This window comes from Corythoichthys intestinalis, chromosome 21, assembly GCF_030265065.1.
Source record: "Corythoichthys intestinalis isolate RoL2023-P3 chromosome 21, ASM3026506v1, whole genome shotgun sequence".
Taxonomy (NCBI): domain Eukaryota; kingdom Metazoa; phylum Chordata; class Actinopteri; order Syngnathiformes; family Syngnathidae; genus Corythoichthys; species Corythoichthys intestinalis.
This window is the reverse complement of record NC_080415.1, coordinates 29,730,603-29,747,987: the sequence shown is the minus strand read 5'-3', so window position 1 is coordinate 29,747,987 and position 17,385 is coordinate 29,730,603. Positions and strand designations below refer to the sequence as shown.

At 38.2% G+C, this 17,385-nt stretch overlaps 2 protein-coding genes across 5 annotated transcripts in view; both read right to left on the bottom strand.

Annotated features, from left to right (window-relative positions):
* Positions 1 to 137: 137 nt before the first annotated feature.
* dhx32a (DEAH (Asp-Glu-Ala-His) box polypeptide 32a) lies at positions 138 to 11,574 on the bottom strand. 2 transcript variants are annotated; one of them, XM_057826305.1, is made up of 11 exons: positions 10,160 to 10,283; positions 7,019 to 7,212; positions 6,468 to 6,843; positions 6,176 to 6,403; positions 6,019 to 6,112; positions 5,751 to 5,900; positions 3,894 to 4,085; positions 3,610 to 3,750; positions 3,353 to 3,531; positions 3,095 to 3,285; positions 138 to 3,003 (listed from the first exon to the last, which is right to left on the bottom strand). In XM_057826305.1, exons 2-11 carry the CDS (start codon positions 7,093 to 7,095, stop codon positions 2,814 to 2,816), a joined length of 1,818 nt encoding a protein of 605 aa, XP_057682288.1. In that variant the 5' UTR covers positions 7,096 to 7,212; positions 10,160 to 10,283; the 3' UTR covers positions 138 to 2,813. The 2 variants fall into 2 exon arrangements, with proteins under 2 accessions (XP_057682288.1, XP_057682287.1); XM_057826304.1 differs by lacking the exon at positions 10,160 to 10,283 and adding an exon at positions 10,306 to 11,574 and having other exon boundaries at positions 141 to 3,003.
* Positions 11,575 to 14,436: 2,862 nt separating this feature from the next.
* Positions 14,437 to 17,385, bottom strand: part of LOC130909638 (disintegrin and metalloproteinase domain-containing protein 12-like) — a 134,517-nt gene continuing 131,568 nt past the window's right edge. For 2 of the 3 annotated variants that reach the window (XM_057826358.1, XM_057826357.1), the window contains exons 22-23: positions 16,543 to 16,640; positions 14,437 to 16,477 (exon numbers count right to left, since the gene is read on the bottom strand). In XM_057826358.1, coding sequence (XP_057682341.1) covers positions 16,408 to 16,477; positions 16,543 to 16,640 — 168 coding nt within the window. In that variant the 3' untranslated portion in view covers positions 14,437 to 16,407. The remainder of the gene's footprint in view (positions 16,478 to 16,542; positions 16,641 to 17,385) is intronic. The other variant, XM_057826356.1, reaches the window with a different exon arrangement.

Genomic DNA, 17,385 nt, shown 5'->3' with positions numbered 1-17,385 from the left:
GTTTTCCAGATTTACATTTTCTACTGTTTACAAACCAGCTAATTCTCTTCCATTGACAGTGATAGATATCCAGGGGTGGGTAGAGTTACCAAAAATTCTACACAAGTAAAAGCTAGTTATCCAAAAAATGCACTCAAGTACAACTAAACAAGGAATTGGTGAAAAGAACATTGTAATTGCCTATGATGTTTGTTTGTTTGTTTGTTTTTTTTAAACAATGGTATTTCTATATACATATATATACTGTATCAACTTATTATACTGTACAACAACCCATAAACACAATAAGCCAAAGAAATACAAAAAATGAATTAAAAAAATTACAGAATTGAAGCATCATTCATCCAAAGAGCACAAGTCCCCTCTGGTGGAGAAAATAGTTACTAGTTTTAATATTTGAATAGTGAATACCTGTAGTTCCCCTTATGAAATTAAAAGGATCGTATCTCTGGTTTTCTGTGGTCAATTGGTGCCAAATATAAGCTAGGAGTTTAAAATCCATGCTTTCAAGTTATGTTTGGGGCAGCGTTCTATGTCAAATACCTATTTTATAACAGTTGTTTTAAGACTCCACATGCGCCACATGATAGAACTGGCGGGTATGATTATAGAATGGCAAGCTTGAGCCTGATTTGTATAAAGGAGTCGTGATTATTGTTGCGATGTCTCATTGGTGAAACTGGTAGAGCTACAGTTGGCATTGCTGGCAAAAAAAAGTAAAATTAACATGTATATTAAAGAAGAAAAATGTAAAAATACTTGCGTAGCTCAAAGTAGCAGAGTATGAGTAGCGTTTCTCACAAATCTAAAGTAAAAATTATGGCTTAGTAGAACTACTCTTAGAAGTAAATTTTCTCCCAAAAAGTCACTCAAGTAAATGCAATGGAGTAAATGTAACTCGTGACTACCCACCTGTGGATATCCAATCAATTTAAATGATTGTTTCAGTGCTATTGATCCATCACTGTTAATGGCAGAGAATTAGTTAAAAAAAATCAAAAATCGAGCACTTACGATCCCAGATGAAAACGAAAAAAACAACAACACTAGACTGACTGCAATGCCATGCTATGCAGTTTTAAAATCTTGTACATACAAAGATTTGTATTTTTTTTCTAGTGAGAATGTCTGCGGTTATAGAAAATCTACCATAGGGACTTGAACTGTATTAAATTAAATCCTTCAAAACGTGCCGTTTGTTTCTAGTAGTTCAGTTGTAGAAAACGAAGCTAACCGAGTAGTTCTTAATTGGGGTTCAGTGAGTAAGCCTCAAGGGTTCGGTGAAGGTTAAAACACAGAGCTCCATTTTGTATGCTGACTAAATCTAGGTAAAGTGGCAGTTTAGACCAGGTTTTGGACTGGTATGCCCTAGATTTACAGGCTTTATTCAATTTCTTTCAACTGCTAGCCCTCTAACAGGAGAAATCTGTTTGCTCAGTGGAAGGTTGACTGGCACTTGGTATGAGGAAGTATAACAGACGGTAGACAACGTGAATTGTGTACAGTAGATACATTCACACAGAGGTGGGTAGAGTAGCCAAAAATTTTACTCAAGTAAGAATAGCGTAACTTCAAAATATTACTCAAGTAGTAATACAAAAAATTACTCAAGTACAAGTATCCAGTGAAAAGAGTGAAATGTTACTCAAGTAATGTGTAAGAATTTGAGTAACTGCTTATTTTTGTTTTTAAACAATGGTATTTTTTTCTCTCAGCACAAACTTATCTATATGAACTGTTACGATACTGTACAATAACCCATTACATAACCACTTTAAGCCAAAGAAATAAAAATCATTACATTAAAGAGAAAAAAAAACAGTAATGAAGCATTATTCGTCCAAAGAGCATGAGTGCCCTCCCCTCTAGTGGAGAAAATAGTTCCTAGTTTGAGTAGTGAATACTGTAGTTCCTTTATAGTTACTGTTATGAAATTAAAAGGATCATATCTCTGGTTTTCCGTGGTCAATCGTTGCCAAATAAAAACTGGGAGAGATGTTTAAATACGCGATTTCGATTTATGTTGAGGGCAGCGCTTCATTTGTTAGGGTGCTTTAAAGACGCATGATTGAACAGGCTTGCGTGATCAAGCTTGAGTCTGATTGGTGTAATGGAGTCATGTGATTATTGTTGCGACGTCTCATTGGTGAAATTAGTAGCGCTATTCTTAGCAATAGCATCACTAGCAAAAAAAAAAAAAAAAAATCTAATATGTATAATAAAGAGGGAAAATGTTATGACTCTTGTGTAGCCCAAAGTAGCGGAGTAAGAGTAGTGTTTTTTCTTCACAAATCTACTCAAGGAAAAAGTATGGCTAAGTAAAACTACTCTTAAAAGTACATTTTTCTTAAAAAGTGACTCAAGTAAATGTAGCTGAGTACATGTAACGCATTACCACCCACCACTGCTTTTACGCCATGGCAATAGCATGTGATGCGACGATAAAATGAGAATGTAGACCTGAAAACAAAAAAGGAATAAGTGTGAAATGAAATGTTTCATTTTCCAAAGTGAAAATCAACAGCAAAAGGCAAAATTATTTGTAGTGAATTTAAAATCTGGAAGAAATTTGAACAGGAATTCTCTCAGATGTTAGCTTCCTCGATTTTGAATTTGTAATAAAATGGCTTTATAATGAAATTCCGAAGGGATCGGCAAATACACCTGTGAAACTTGTGCTGTTCGGTACCTTTTAGCAAGGTTAAGAACCACTGAGCTAACCTGATATCTGTGGATCAAAGTAAGAATTAGAAAAATTTCTTCACGGCTTTGTTTAGGCAACGTTTAATAGTCCCCAAAGTGACAGTACCGCCTCATTGGATAGCACAGCGATCATTAGGTGGTACACTGCTGCTGCTGCTATCATCTGCATTATTGCTAGCTTTGTGTCTGTCGTCCTTATGAGTGTCGTTGCATTGTGGCTCCAGAATGGACTGCAAGATGTCCTTGCTCTCACTCCGGGGCAGGTTGTAGAAGTAGTAGAGCGGAGTTGTTTGAACGAAACTGCAACAGAAAAGCATTTAAAAAAAGATTCAGAGTTAGATAACTATTCATTCTATGACCATGTTTTTAAATTCAACTTGGTAGGACTCACACTAGCGGGGAAATCTCAGTGACAATCCTCATGCAGTTGTTTTCCGCCAGTTTATACTCGTGGAACAGCACCCACTCGGGCAGCCCCAGCTTGTCTGAGCACGGTCCATAACCGGATAAAGGATGTACATGTGCGACGTGCTTGTGCGAAAGTATCAGGTAGTTTCCCGAGCCGTCCACGTCCCGAGCAATCTTAAGAAATCAAAACAGAAAGATGGACGGGGTTTTTGAGAGGAATTGCGGAATTTGTTCGATGAACCTGCATGAAAAAGCCTGCCAACAGGGCTCGCTTCAGATTGGCCGCGTTGCGCTTAGTCCCGAACGACGGTTCCGAGATAGGCAGCTCAATTCGATTTAGAGTGTCGGTCAATTCCGCCCTAATGCTCTCGGCTGTCTTGAGAGCTGACTGGTCCAGGAAATTGTCGCAGCACCACTTATCTGAACACAAGTCAACATGAATAAAACATTTTCAAGCCTGTCATATATCATCATCATTAGCATCAGGTTGTGTCCTACGCTGATCCTTTTGGCTTCTCCTGAAGGCGTTGTAGATGTTAATGAGGGTAAAGTGGTCCCCTTCATGGTGCTGGAATTTCCTGTGACACTGCGAGACCTCATGGCTCATTCCGGACGGAGGCTCCAGGAAGCAGTTAGGAGCTTCAATGAATAAAAATACACAATCTCATGTGATTCAAAACAAAAAACAATGCATTTTCAAATCCAGAAGTTACTGAACATATGGCGGCCAATAGGTGGAGGACTAGGAAGCCACTTTTTTTTTTTTTTAATTTGGAGAGTACCTGAAAGCATAGCTGCGAGGGTCAGCATCTCGCTGACACAGTCGAACTCGCAGGAGGCTAGCAGCGCTTTAGCTAGCTGAGGCTCCAGAAGGATTTCAGACATGATGACGCCGATCTCTGAGAGGTTGCCAGCGTCGTCCAAAGCGGCAAGGTAATCTAGTTCCTCCAGAGCCTGCATGAGACCCTCAGGATCTCCACAGTGGAAGGACAAAAATCACAAATCAATGATTTTAGTTTTTCCCTCACCCACCAACTTTTCCCTTTTCCATGGTGTAGTTTTTCAGTCATAAGAAGGTGGGACCTATTCTAGGGCATAGGTTTGGTCTCAACACTGGAAAGGACGATATTACCGTAATGCGCGTATTGCAAACAATTATCCGAATTAGGGACGGCTATCTTGACTTTGTTGTTCCTTGTGGAGGCTGGCCGGACCGCATTAGCAGGTTAGCAAGTTTAATGTTATGCTAACGATGATGCATCTTTTTACTAGGGTTGTCAAAATTATCGCGTTAATGGCCGGTAATTAATTTTTTAAATTAATCATGTTAAAATATTTGACGCATTTAACACACATGCCCCGCTCAAACAGATTAAAATGACAGCACAGTGTCATGTCCATTTGTTACTTGTGTGTTTTTTATGTTTTGTCGCCCTCTGCTGGCGCTTGGGTGCGACTGATTTTATGGGTTTCAGCACCATGAGCATTGTGTAATTATTGACATCAACAATGGCGAGCTACTAGTTTATTTTTTGTTTTAAAATTTTACAAATTTAATTTAAACGAAAACATTAAAAGGGGTTTTAATATAAAATTTCTATAACTTGTACTAACATTTATCTTTTAAGAACTACAAGTCTTTTTATCTGTGGATCACCAACAGAATGTTAATATAATAAAGAAATACAGTACTTATGTACAGTATGTTGAATTTATTCATCCGTCTTGTGTCTTATCTTTCCATGCCAACAGTAATTTACAGAAAAATATGGCATATTTTATAGATGGTTTGAATTGCGATTAATTACAATTCATTAATTTTTAAGCTGTGATTAACTCGATTAAAAATTTCAATCGTTTGACAGCCCTACTTTTTACAGGAGTTACAGTGGCTGCTGCTAGCCCCCCCCAAAAAACTGAAGAGGGCGGCATGTTGTCGACATTAATCTGTTGGGGCTGTGTGAGTATGTGTGTGTGTGTGTCTTTGGGGGGGGGGGGTCTTCAACTCATCAGCCAACCAAACGTGTCTTTGAGGGGGAAAATCGACCGGCACATTCAGCAAGTGAAAAGGGATAAATGCAAGTCTGAATATAATGAAAATAATTCCCTTAATAATGGTAGGGTCTATTTTATCATTACAACATATGGGAAGACAATCTAAATTATTAATTAATTATTAACTGAACTGTTTATATAATGTAAACAAGGTTGCTTAAAAGTTGGTGGGGACAATTTCAGCGTCCTTAAAAGTTGGTAGTATTATGTCCCTACTGCCCGTATGCAAACCTACGCCCTTGGACCTATTGAATGAAGAAACATGCCACTGAGAAGTTCGAGTAAGGTCCTCCTATATGAATGACAAGAGCAAGTAGGGTGACAAATCACTAAGGATGACCAACTCCACATTGTTTCCTAACGAGAAAGGTTGCATAATTGCGAACAAGCTGTCCCCCTTTTCACTGCACAGCCAAACAATAGCGGACAACCGGCTCTCGTCGGTTCAGTTCAGTCACGCCTCAATGGGTTCAAACGGAGAGAGCTCTATGGAGTGGAAAAAGACCACATCCGTGGGAACCGAATTTTCTGCTCACGTTTTTTTTTAGCAGACAATTAATTGAACATTTTGCCGCCGTGCTCACCAGGTCGGTCGATGAACTCGCACTGGCCCAAACCACCGATCTCCATCCTCTTCAGGAAGAGGACGGTTGCAGTGATGCTAGACTCCAGGATCTGTGGTGATCTCTGTGCAGGAAGTTGACTGTCCTCAGCGTATAAACAGAAACATTTACCTGAAATCAGTTCAAATCAGTAAGAATGGGGACATGTTTTAGTGGCAAGGTTAAATAAGACATTGCTAAGATGGACATTGCCTTAGTCAAACTGTATATGTGCAAATGTTCCAGGTACCTTTTGGTCCGCATAACCTTCTGCGTAGTTCAGCTTGGCACCGACTGATAGACTGCAGCACCTCAGAATTAGCTCTTATTCTCGGATTGTACACCTGGCAACGTGAAAACCATCAAATAATCTTTCACACTATAATACAATATGGGTGGATTATTACCATTTTCTTCTGGACTCCGCAGTCGACAACAAAGTTGACAGACTCCATTGTCCACCACGGGTCTTCCCCATCTTGGGTTGCGAGAAAAACTCGACGGGATTTCCTGCAGTTTTCCTTGTCCAAGGGTCCTCCCCGGTCAGAACCTAAGACTACTGGCATCATCTGGCCAAGGTGTGCGCCAAGTCTGGTTCCTTCTTTCTGGAGAATACTGTAGGCGCATTGCACCTCCTACAGAAAGAGTCACATCTGAAACTCGACCAAATTTGACAGACAAACGAGAAAAAAAATGCACCTCTTCCGATGCCAAAAACACGACGACATCTCCATCCTCCTTAGTACGGTGGATCTCCAAAACCAGCCTTAGGGCGGAGTAGAAGTAGTCTTTGCCGCCTGCAATGTGCACTACCTCTGGAAAACCCAACGAAGGCGACTCCAGGTTGATGATCGGGGCTCCGTTAAACTTACTCCGAAGCTTGTCTGTCAGGGGCGGGGCGGTAAGGACCACCACCCGGAGCTCCGGCCTGTGCACCAGGACCTCCTTCAGGAGGCCCAGAAGGAGGTCAGTGCTCACAGTCCTCTGGTTGGCCTGGTCAATGATGATTACACCATAGTGTTCCAGGAAAGGGTCGGACATCATCTCTCTGAGTAAGATGTCGTCGGTACAGTATCTTGGGAAAGAAAATATGCACACCTTAGAAATGCAATTTTTGGCGTGCGGCAACTTCGGTATCTAACATGAAGGGGAAAACCAACAGACTCTGTAAAAATTTGATGCTGGACAAGATGAGGCTAGCACTCTTCAAGCTAAATCACAAGACACTTAAGTTTTCTTCTTAAGCTGACCTGAGAATCGTGTCGGAACAGCAGCACGTCTCCCGGTCGATGCTGTAGCCCACCTCGTGGCTAATGTTCACGTCCATTTCGTCGGCCGCGCACAAGGCCAAGTCCACGGCTTGTCGTCGACCGGCCTGTGTGCAAACCACCGTGCCGTGGCGGAAATTGGTGGAAAGGCACAACTCTGCACACCACTGAGGGATCTGTAGGATGAACAAAACCATTGTTGTACTAGCTGGCCACACTTAGGACCGGATGTGCAGCAGCAAAACAAACAGGGAAGATGGAGGTATTATCGTTCATAATGCCAAACATGTTGTGGCAGCGAGCCATGAGCTCAGTAGGATCAGAACTAAGCTGAAGCAACAACAACAAGAGCACCGAGTGGAATCCAGTATACCAGTTGAATAAAAAACCCATATCTTTACAAAGATAATGATTTTCACTCTAAATTGACACTCTTTTAGTCTGTTCAAAACTTAATGTTATTGTGGTTGCTCTTATTTGGCTGATTTTTTATGCTACAATCATAGCTTTCTGTATGACGAAACAGTCAGTCAAAGGAGGGTTATTATTAAAGCCTATATTTATGATGTTGTTCTCCCTGTGGCATAGAAGACTGTGGTGCCTCTACTTACGAACGTCTCGATATACAACATTTTCAGGTTAAGACACACCTCAACAGGAGAATATTGCCTCTGGTTACGAAAGACATTTCAGGTTACAAAAGGCAAAAATACAGCATGGCTGGTACTCGCAGCTTCCAGTTTCCCGAACGTAACATACTTATAGCTGCTTTGCCATTGGCTATTGCTTAGCATTCCTGGCATCCAATTGGCTAAGAGGGGGCCTCTACTGTATGTTAATGTGTGTATCCGACAGCTTTACATGCGTGTATTAGATTTCATTCTTTATTCTTGTTTTTGTTTTTTTTTTACATAATGCACATCTCTGATTTTATGTTTATTGTGCAATAATCTAATTGTAACATGTATTTGTTACATGTTTCGATGCATTTTTGTGTATTATAAAAGACTTATGTCCGAATTTTGGGGGGGTTGGGACAGATTAGGGCATTTAAATGGAAAAAGCGTCTCTACTTACATAATTTTAAAGTTACGAAACCACTTCCAGAACCAATTAATTTCGTAAGTAGAAGTATCACTGTAGAAAATAATGTACATACTTGTACATTAATTTTGTTTACTTCTTTTTAGTGCTGCAACTAAAGATTATTTTTATAATCGATTAATCGGATAAATGTCACTCTTTTCAATTGCCTTCACAATTTACCTTAAAGTTGTTTTTGGCATGTTGTAAGTACCAGTGAAGACAAAATGGATTTCTTTCAACAATATTTTATTACAGCTTCCTGACTTGACTGTGGTCTACAACTGTATCGATGATCAGATTCGTTGGCAACTAAATATTAATCGATTTTAATCAGTTCGTTGTTTCAGCCTAATTAACAAGCTAGTTGAGACAGTAAGATGTCCGAAAATTGCCAAAAATGTGAATTGTTTTTTTCCAAAGTAAAAGCAGTTTATTGTTAAGTGCTGCAACCATTAATCGATTAACAGGAGCAATTCGATTAGAAAAAAATATTCAAATTAAATTTTGCTGCTTCGAGTATTCGTTTAATTAAAGTGGAGTTGTAATGGATTGTTTTGAAAGTGTTTGCATTTAGTTTTATTGGTTTGGGTGGATACACTGCCCTCTAGTTGCAACAGTCAATATGACATGGCTCATCTCACATGGCTGAATCCAGCTGCTCCCTGTTAAGACTACTATAAGCTAAGTTTTTGTTTGAGCTAATGTTTTTTTACGCATTTGTAATTTATTGGTCAATTTAGCCTTTTTTTTTTGTGGGAATATGCGTTTGAACAATTTGTTAAGAGCATTGTATTTAAAAAAAAAAAAAAAAACTTAGCATTTTATAGCATTTAAGTTAGCGGACCTTTGCTATTTAAGTTTAAGCCAATTGTTCTTTTGTTGTACTTAGATCTTCATTTATTAATTTTTTTTATACCGTTTGAGGCTCAGCTCAGTTATTTGAATTTTTTTAGGGCTGCCAAAATTATCGCGTTAACGGGTGGTAATTAATTTTTTTCATTAATCACGTTAAAATATTTGACGCAATTAACGCACATGCCCCGCTCAAACAGATTAAAATGACAGCAGTGTCATGTCCACTTGTTACTTGTGTTTTTTGTCTCCCTCTGCTGGCGCTTGGGTGCGACTGATTTTATGCACCATGAGCATTGTGTAATTATTGACATCAACAATGGCGAGCTACTAGTTTATTTTTTGATTGAAAATTTTACAAATTTTATTAAAACGAAAACATTAAGAGGGGTTTTAATATAAAATTTATATAACTTGTACTAAAATTTATCTTCTAAGAACTATAAGTCTATCAATGGATCGCTTTAACAAAATGTTAATGCCATCTTGTTGATTTATTGTAATAATAAACAAATACAGTGCTTATGTACAGTATGTTGAATGTATATATCCGTCTTGTGTCTTATCTTTCCATTCCAACAATAATTTACAGAAAAATAAGGCATATTTCATAGATGGTTCGAATTGCGATTAATTACGATTAATTTTTTAAGCTGTGATTAACTCGACTAAAAATTTTAATCGTTTGACAGCCCTAATTTTTTTATGTTCATTATCCGATTATTCAATTAATCGACTACTAAATAAATAAATAAATAAAATTATAATAGTGATAGCTGCGGCCGTATTTTTGTTAATGTCCTACTTTGACTTAACAAAAAAATACAATGAAGAAATCAGATCATATTTACAATTGAGAAGTTATATGTATGTTATAATTTCAAGAATTTAGATTGAGGTGAAATTAGTCCTAAACGATTAATTGGTTATCAAAATAGTTGTCGATTAATTTGCTAATCGGTTAGTTGTCGATTAATCGATTAATTGTTGCACCTCTACTTCTTTTAGATCATTTCCAACTGCCATATAATATTCAACATTTTACTCACTTGAGTTTTTTTTCTTTATGTAGAAAACGTATAGGCTAGGCAAAAACGTTTTTTTTTTTTTTTTTTTTTTTTTTTTTACAAATATTTAGACGACTTTTAAGTTATTTTGTTGTAGTAAATGTAATACTGTACTCACTTATAGATTTTTAAAACATGCTGCAGTTGGGGAAAACTTTTCTAATGAAATAAAACATTAAAGTTAGTATTTAAGTAACAGAATCAACTCTTGTGACAAAATTGGCTGTTGTTGCAGGTGTGCCTAATAACATTTTGTCCGCTCACCTGTGTACTCCTGCCAGCGTCGGCGTGCGCGCACACCAGCAACAGCTGCGCGTGAGCAAACGCGTCGTCAAAACGTCGCCGGAGCGTCCACACTGGCAGAGTCCTCCTCTGTGACAGTAGCTTGTAGTACCGTGACGAGAAAGGTAAACCGTCGAACCGGTTTAGCTCCAGGTCGTCCCCGAAGCAAAAGGGAGCCTCGCCGGACTGCTCACTCTCACTTTGATGGTGCGTTTGCGTCCACTCGGGTTCATTTTGGAGCTTAGTTCGGGGTCCACTCGTACGGTCGTCGTTCATGATGAGTCCAAAACGACAACGAGCTGGGTTGACAAGAATGTCTCCGCGTTCCGTCGTCGCCACTAAACTTGATGTCCGACTGTCCGACTGACCGTCAACGTCCCACCCACTGAGTTGACCACACACGTGATCCCATTAATGGGGTTAAGAGTTTTTAAAAGATCAATATAGCATATAATAATGTGAATTAGAAGCACATAACAATTATTTTAATGGCTATACTTTTTTTGGGGAAGTAGAAGCAGTGAAAGATTAGATTTTGCTTTTGTTTTGAAATACTGAATGTACTTTATTTTGAAACGGTATGACTTGACTTCCTGTAAATTTATTTTTCAATATTCCTGGAAAAGAGACAAAACAGGATAATTTTCGGGGGGATTTTAATTGATTTTAAAATTGATTGATAATTATTTATAGAATATTAATTTTACTCAAATGTGTGCCCATTAAACTGGAAAAAAGCCGGGATGATGGGAAAAAAAAAAAACTGTAAATATCAAGAAAAATGTTGACCACAAGCACTCTTATTTTGAAATATTTTTACAAAAGACGTTAATTATCAAATTAAAAAAAAAGTTGCTTTGAACTCTCTGAAAAGTTTTTTTAGCTTTTTATTTTGAAAAGCCACAACAGCATTTCCCGTATGGTACTGTACCATGTTTTTTTTTAAACCCCTTCAGACCCGCATATTTTCTGCCTGCTGATTTTTAATCAATCATCATGACAAAGGGCATTTTTTGTTCAGGGATATTTCATGCTTTTATTGTTAATGTGTTTTGGATAAGAAATGAGCACTTACGTTTGCCTTTTTGAAGTTGCGTTTTGTCTCAGCCATTTTCAAAGAGCCAAAGAGGGCGTGCTAAACCTCATGACTTGATTTCGATGGGTAAAGTTTTGTCCAATCATGCCCCAAAAGTGTCAATAGCAACTAAATTCAGTGTATTTATTGGTTTAAAGACGCGAACGCGTCATGGCCTCCAGCAGCATGCTCAGGTCTGAAGGGGTTAAATCTTATACTTTGAAATCAGTTTGCGCCTGCACTTTCAAACTTCATTAAATTTGTGCTTTCATCTCAAAAGCGTTGTCAAAATTTGATTCATATACAGTGTTGGCCAAAAGTATTGGCACCCTTGCAATTTTGTCAGATAATGCTCAATTTCTCCCAGAAAATGATTGCAATTAGGGTTGTTCCGATCATGTTTTTTTGCTCCCGATCCGATCCCCATCGTTGTAGTTTGAGTATCTGCCGATCCCGATATTTCCCGATCCGATTGCTTTTTTTTTTTGCTCCCGATTCAATTCCAATCATTCCTGATAACTTTTCCCGATCATATACATTTTGGCAATGCATTAAGAAAAAAATGAATAAATCTCAGACGGTTATATACATTCAACATACAGTACATAAGTACTGCATTTGTTTATTATGACAATAAATCCTCAAGATGGCATTTACATTAACATTCTTTCTGTGAGAGGGATCCACTGATAGAAAGACTTGTAATTCTTAAAGGATGAATGTGACTTTGTATATTGTGACTAAATATTGCCATTTAACTGTTCTGTCCAAATGCATGATGGGAAGTGCAACCATTACTGTGCGTAGTGGCCCCAATTGATATATCTTCTCTGCGTTGGGAAATAACACAGGGTGTTAAGAAAAGAACAACTACTACCTTTCTACTCCACATTGCTTCCCACAATATTCCTAATTGTGGAGAGAGGGATTTTAAGGCTTTAGTCATTTATTAAAAGGCTCCAAAGACTGCCGATATTCACTATACTTATTTTACGTTATCTTTTAGCTCTATATGTAAGTAAAACGGCGCCATTATAGATTGAACGCGACAATGCGTGAGTGGGTCGTGCAGCGCATGCGTTAATTGCGTTAAATAATTTCACGTGATTAATTTTGAAGTTAATTGCCGCCATTAACGCGATAACTTTGATAGCCCTACTTTAAGCCAAAACTAAAGACTCTGGATGAGTGTAAGACATTTTGTCTGTAACGTTAAATATAAATATATTAAAAAAAGGCATGTCCGATATTTTTTTGCCGATTCCGATATTTTGAAAATGACGTCATCGGACCCGATCGATCGGAACATCTTTAATTGCAATTACAAATTACCCTAATACTTGGTAACACAACCTTTAGACAAAATAACTGCGAACAATCGCTTCCAGTATCCATCAATAAGTTTCTTACAATGCTCTGCTGGAATTTTAGACCAACTGCTCCAGGTCTTTGAGATTTGAAGGGTGCCTTCTCCAAACTGCCATTTTCAGATCTCGCACCAGGTGTTCTATGGGATTCAGGTTTTGACTCATTGCTGGCCACTTTAGAAGTATCCAGTGCTTTCTCTCACACCGTTTTCTAGTGCTTTTTGAAGTGTTTTTGGTCATTGTCCTGCTGGAAGACCAAATACCTCTGAAGGAGACCCAGCTTTCTCACACTGCATTTGCCTTACATTATGCTGCAAAATTTGTTGGTAGTCTTCAGACTTCATATTGCCATGCACACGGTCAAGCCGTCCAGTGCCAGAGGTAACAAAGCAACCCCAAAACATCAGGGAACCTCCGCCATGTTTGACTATGGGGATGGTGTTCTTTGAAGGCCTCGTTTTTTTTTCTTGTAAACTCTATGTTGATGCCTTTTCCCGGAAAGCTCTACTTTTGTCTCATCTGACCAGAGAACATTCTTCCAAAACATTTTAGGCTTTCTCAGGTAAGTTTTGGCAAACTCCAGCCTGGCTTTTATGTCTCTGGATCAGAAGTGACGTCTTCTTGGGTATCCTTCCCCTAGAGTCCCTTTTCATTCAGACGCCGACGGATAGTACAGGTTGACACTGCTATACCCTCCGACTGCAGGACAGCTGGAACTTGTTTGGATGTTAGTCGAGGCTCTTTTCACAATCTTTCATTGAAATCTCTCGTCAATTTTTCTTTTCCGTCCACACAGTGCCATCCGCTTTACACTTCTTGATGACACTGCGCACGCGAGACACAGGAAAATTCAGGTCTTTGGAGATGGACTTGTAGCCTTGAGATTGCCCATGCTTCCTCACGATTTTGCTTCTCAAGTCCTCAGTTCTTTGGTCTTCTTTCTTTTCTCCATGTTCAATGTGGTACACACAAGGACACAGGTTGAGTCCACTTTCATCCATTTTAACTGGCTGCAAGTGTGATTTGGTTCTGTGCCACAGGTAAGTAACAGGTGCTGTTAATTGCAAAAATTGGAGAAGCATCATATGATTTTTGAAAGGGTACCAATACTTTTGTCTGGCCCATTTTAGGAGTTTTGTGTAAAATGATTTTTTTTTCTTTGCAAGCAAAATAAAAGATATTACTACCAAAGCATTTGTAATTGTCATGTACCAATGTACCAGCACATTGCATCACACTAATGCAACACAAAGACTGTGTACTCTTTAATATGTCACAAAAAACAACTGAGAACAGTATACAAGGCACAAACAGATGGCATTCAGTGTCAGATCGTCAGAGATTCGGCATACGTTTGCATGCCAACGAGCCATTACCGCTTGACCTGATTCTGCGAGACGGAGGAACCAGTTGCATATCGCAGACCCAGGATTTTATTAATATTGACAGGCTAAGAAAACAGGTCAAGCGGTAATGGCTAGTTAGCATACAAACCTATGCTGAATCGCTGACGATCTGACACTGAATGCTATGTGATTGTGCCTAATGTACTGATCTCAGTTCTTTTTGACATATTAAAGAGTACACAGTCTTTGTGATGGAAGCTTTGTGATGCAATATGCTGGCACATTGGTACATGACAGTAATTGCAATCATTTTCTGGGAGAAAGTGAGCATTATCTGACAGAATTGCAGGGGTGCCGATACATTTGGCCAGCACTGTATTACAGAATAAAACTGCATAAAAATGAAAAGTAGCATCTGTTTCTGGCATCAATGTTAACTCATTGCCTGTCGTTTACAATGACAGATGTCAAATTCATTCCAACTGGGAGGATTGACTGTGAATGTTCATGTTTCAGAGCAATTGGCATTACTAGCCATCCAATCCACGATTTCGCAGCGATCAAATTAAAAAAAAAAACCCATTGGATTTATTCAAGTAACATTGTACAAAAATATGAAACGAGACAGAGACGAGGACACTTTGGACAGTGTTTACTGCACATATGATGTATCAAATGTTTGGCATAGAAAAAACACGCGTTCACTTGTAACACAACAAACACACTCACACACACTTTGCTCTTCAGTGCACACATCTTTTCTTGTTTTGTTTTTTTGTAGAACTCATAGCAGTAAAGTAGTGCATGGACACGACCGAAATCGTGTTAAAAGTTCAGTCCCGTTTTGGACAACACAATAATATGAAACAAATGCAAAATGGAGTTTGCTTGCATGAGATATGAGATGATGATGATTTCTGAGTATTTTGTGAAATGTGGGAGTCAAAAGCAGAGCAGTCATTCGCTGGCTTCAAGTTTAGTTTAGCATTGCACGAAAATTTAAGAGCTGATACTTTCATTCAAAGAAGAATTCACTCTTCGAATCAAGAATGTGAATGGTAGAGGGGAAAAAAAGAAGTGAAAATTATGATTGGTTTGAAAAAACAATGGTCGGAAAAAAAAAACCTGGATTTCAAATGTTCAAAGATAAAAAAAATATTTTGAGGAGAACAACATGACTAAACAAAAACAAAAAAATCAGGAAAAACATGAAACTGCAAAATATTGTTACAGTAGTACAGTACCTCTACTTACGAACGTCTCTACATACATAATTTTCAGGTTACGACACGCCTCAAAGGGAAAATACTGCCTCTTGTTACAGAAAATTTCAGGATACGAAAGGCATACATTTTTTAGCGCCTTTCGTGGTTTAATTTCCCTCCTATGCATTTTTATATACTCCAATTTGCTCGGCATCGAGCCAGGATGGTCCGCTTCTCACATCGTCCACCTCCACCTTCTTTTTTTCTGTTGTATTTTCCCTTGGCAATCAGTTTGTTACATTACCGCCAACTTGTGGATTTAACCATGAAGGAATTTGTCAGCAACAAAAACAAACAAAAAAAATCTGTAGAGTTACTGGTCGCGCATGTGTGAGTAGATGAGAAAAAAATACTCTCACTGGCGCTAATGTGACCATTTGGTCGCAGTCTGAAGCTCTGCATTTACAGGGAAAGCACATCTTTTTCTTATGGAATTTTCAGTTTACAAAACTACTAGAACCAATTTCATAAGTAGAGGTACAGTATTGTAAAAATGAATTAAAAATGCTGATTCTTCAAAAAAAGTGACTATAGTATAAAGTGAAAAATGGGGTAAAAATTATGTAAAATAAAAGTAACTGTAAAAATTTAAAAATTGACAAAAATAATCAGCGATACCGAATAATGATGGAAAAAAATAGATGTGTGAATAAGGTGGGAATTAACAAACACCTCTTATCTTTTCACATTTGTTGGCCGATTCCTGACTCCGATTAGCTCCGTTCAGTCACGAGTCCAGGTTCACATAAATTTTCCTTGGCTTATGAGTTCATTCATCACATAAAACCCACCTTAATTCCGGCGCAGCGTCAAAACGCTGTTGTAAAATGAGATGTATTCTTGGCTAATAAAAGTGAATATTGGTGAAAAAGTGAGGCACAGTGCGCCGCGTGGCCGCAAATAAATAGAGATCATCTATAAATAGTTCACTTGCGTGTACCTGAACTTTTAGCACCATGGAGGCGTATCAGGGCCGCTAGTTTTATGGCGGTCCTAGTGCAAATGGTTCCACCGGTGCTTTATCATCTTCATCATCTGCTGTACTTGACGTTGGCGACGACGCGGGGCTTGGGTAGCGTGGGGGGCTGCTTGGCTATGCTTCTAAAAAATTCAAAATAACAAGTTGGACTTTGCAAAGGCATTTTTTTATGTGTGTGTCAACTCACTTGGCACCCGGGTGGGGGCGCACAGGTCTTGGTGCGGTGTGAGAGACCCGGGGGTCCGCGGGCAGAGGCTTCTGAGGGGGGCCGGGCCGCTCGGTTTCCTGACATAAAATAACAATAGCAGGAAATCTCCATAAGAGGGCGCTCCAAGTTAATACAATCTGTAGAGTGGCTCAGTAGGAAAATTAAAAGATATGTTTTGAATTAATACATTGAATAAAAATATTGATGAATAAAACGTACTACAATGTTCAGTAATTGCTGGGATATTTTTTATATTTAATCTTTTAAATGAATTTTGAAAAAGATAATGGACATATAATTTGTAATATTGAGTATCTAATTTTTTTACACGTCAATATGAAATATACAGATACGTTGAAATAAAGAACTACTGGTAAGTAAAATTCATTAATTCAATGAAAAGTTTTGAGTTTTGAGTAACTTTATATGATTATTATTGGTACCAAAAGAAATCCAGTGAAATAATTCAAATTCACATTTAAATTATCATGAAAAGTTAAATATTATTGATTTTTTTTTTTTTTTTTTGGGGGGGGGGGGGGTCATGACCAATTTATTGACAAAACTTTTATTATTTCAATTCTATCAGTTGTATTTTATATTCATTCGTATTCTGAACCGGTCACGGGGGTGCTGGTGCCTCTATTTTATACTGTATTTATTATTTCAAAAGTTACTTCACATGCCAATATTTCATTTTTTTTGGTGTACATTGGAATTTTAAAAAAATGTTATTTAATCAGCATAATTCAGCAATGTGATCAAATATTGCAAATTATCCAGTCATTACTGAAACATTTCATGACAAATATTTACTATTAG

Coding starts and splice junctions, on each gene's coding strand:
- dhx32a (XM_057826304.1), bottom strand. CDS start 10,599: ATGAACGACGACCGTACGAGTGGACCCCGAACTAAGCTCCAAAATGAA. Junction 4,086..5,750: donor CGAGTTCATCGACCGACCTG/GTGAGCACGGCG, acceptor TCCACTGTGGAG/ATCCTGAGGGTCTCATGCAG. Junction 3,286..3,352: donor TGGCAGGCTTTTTCATGCAG/GTTCATCGAACA, acceptor TGATTTCTTAAG/ATTGCTCGGGACGTGGACGG.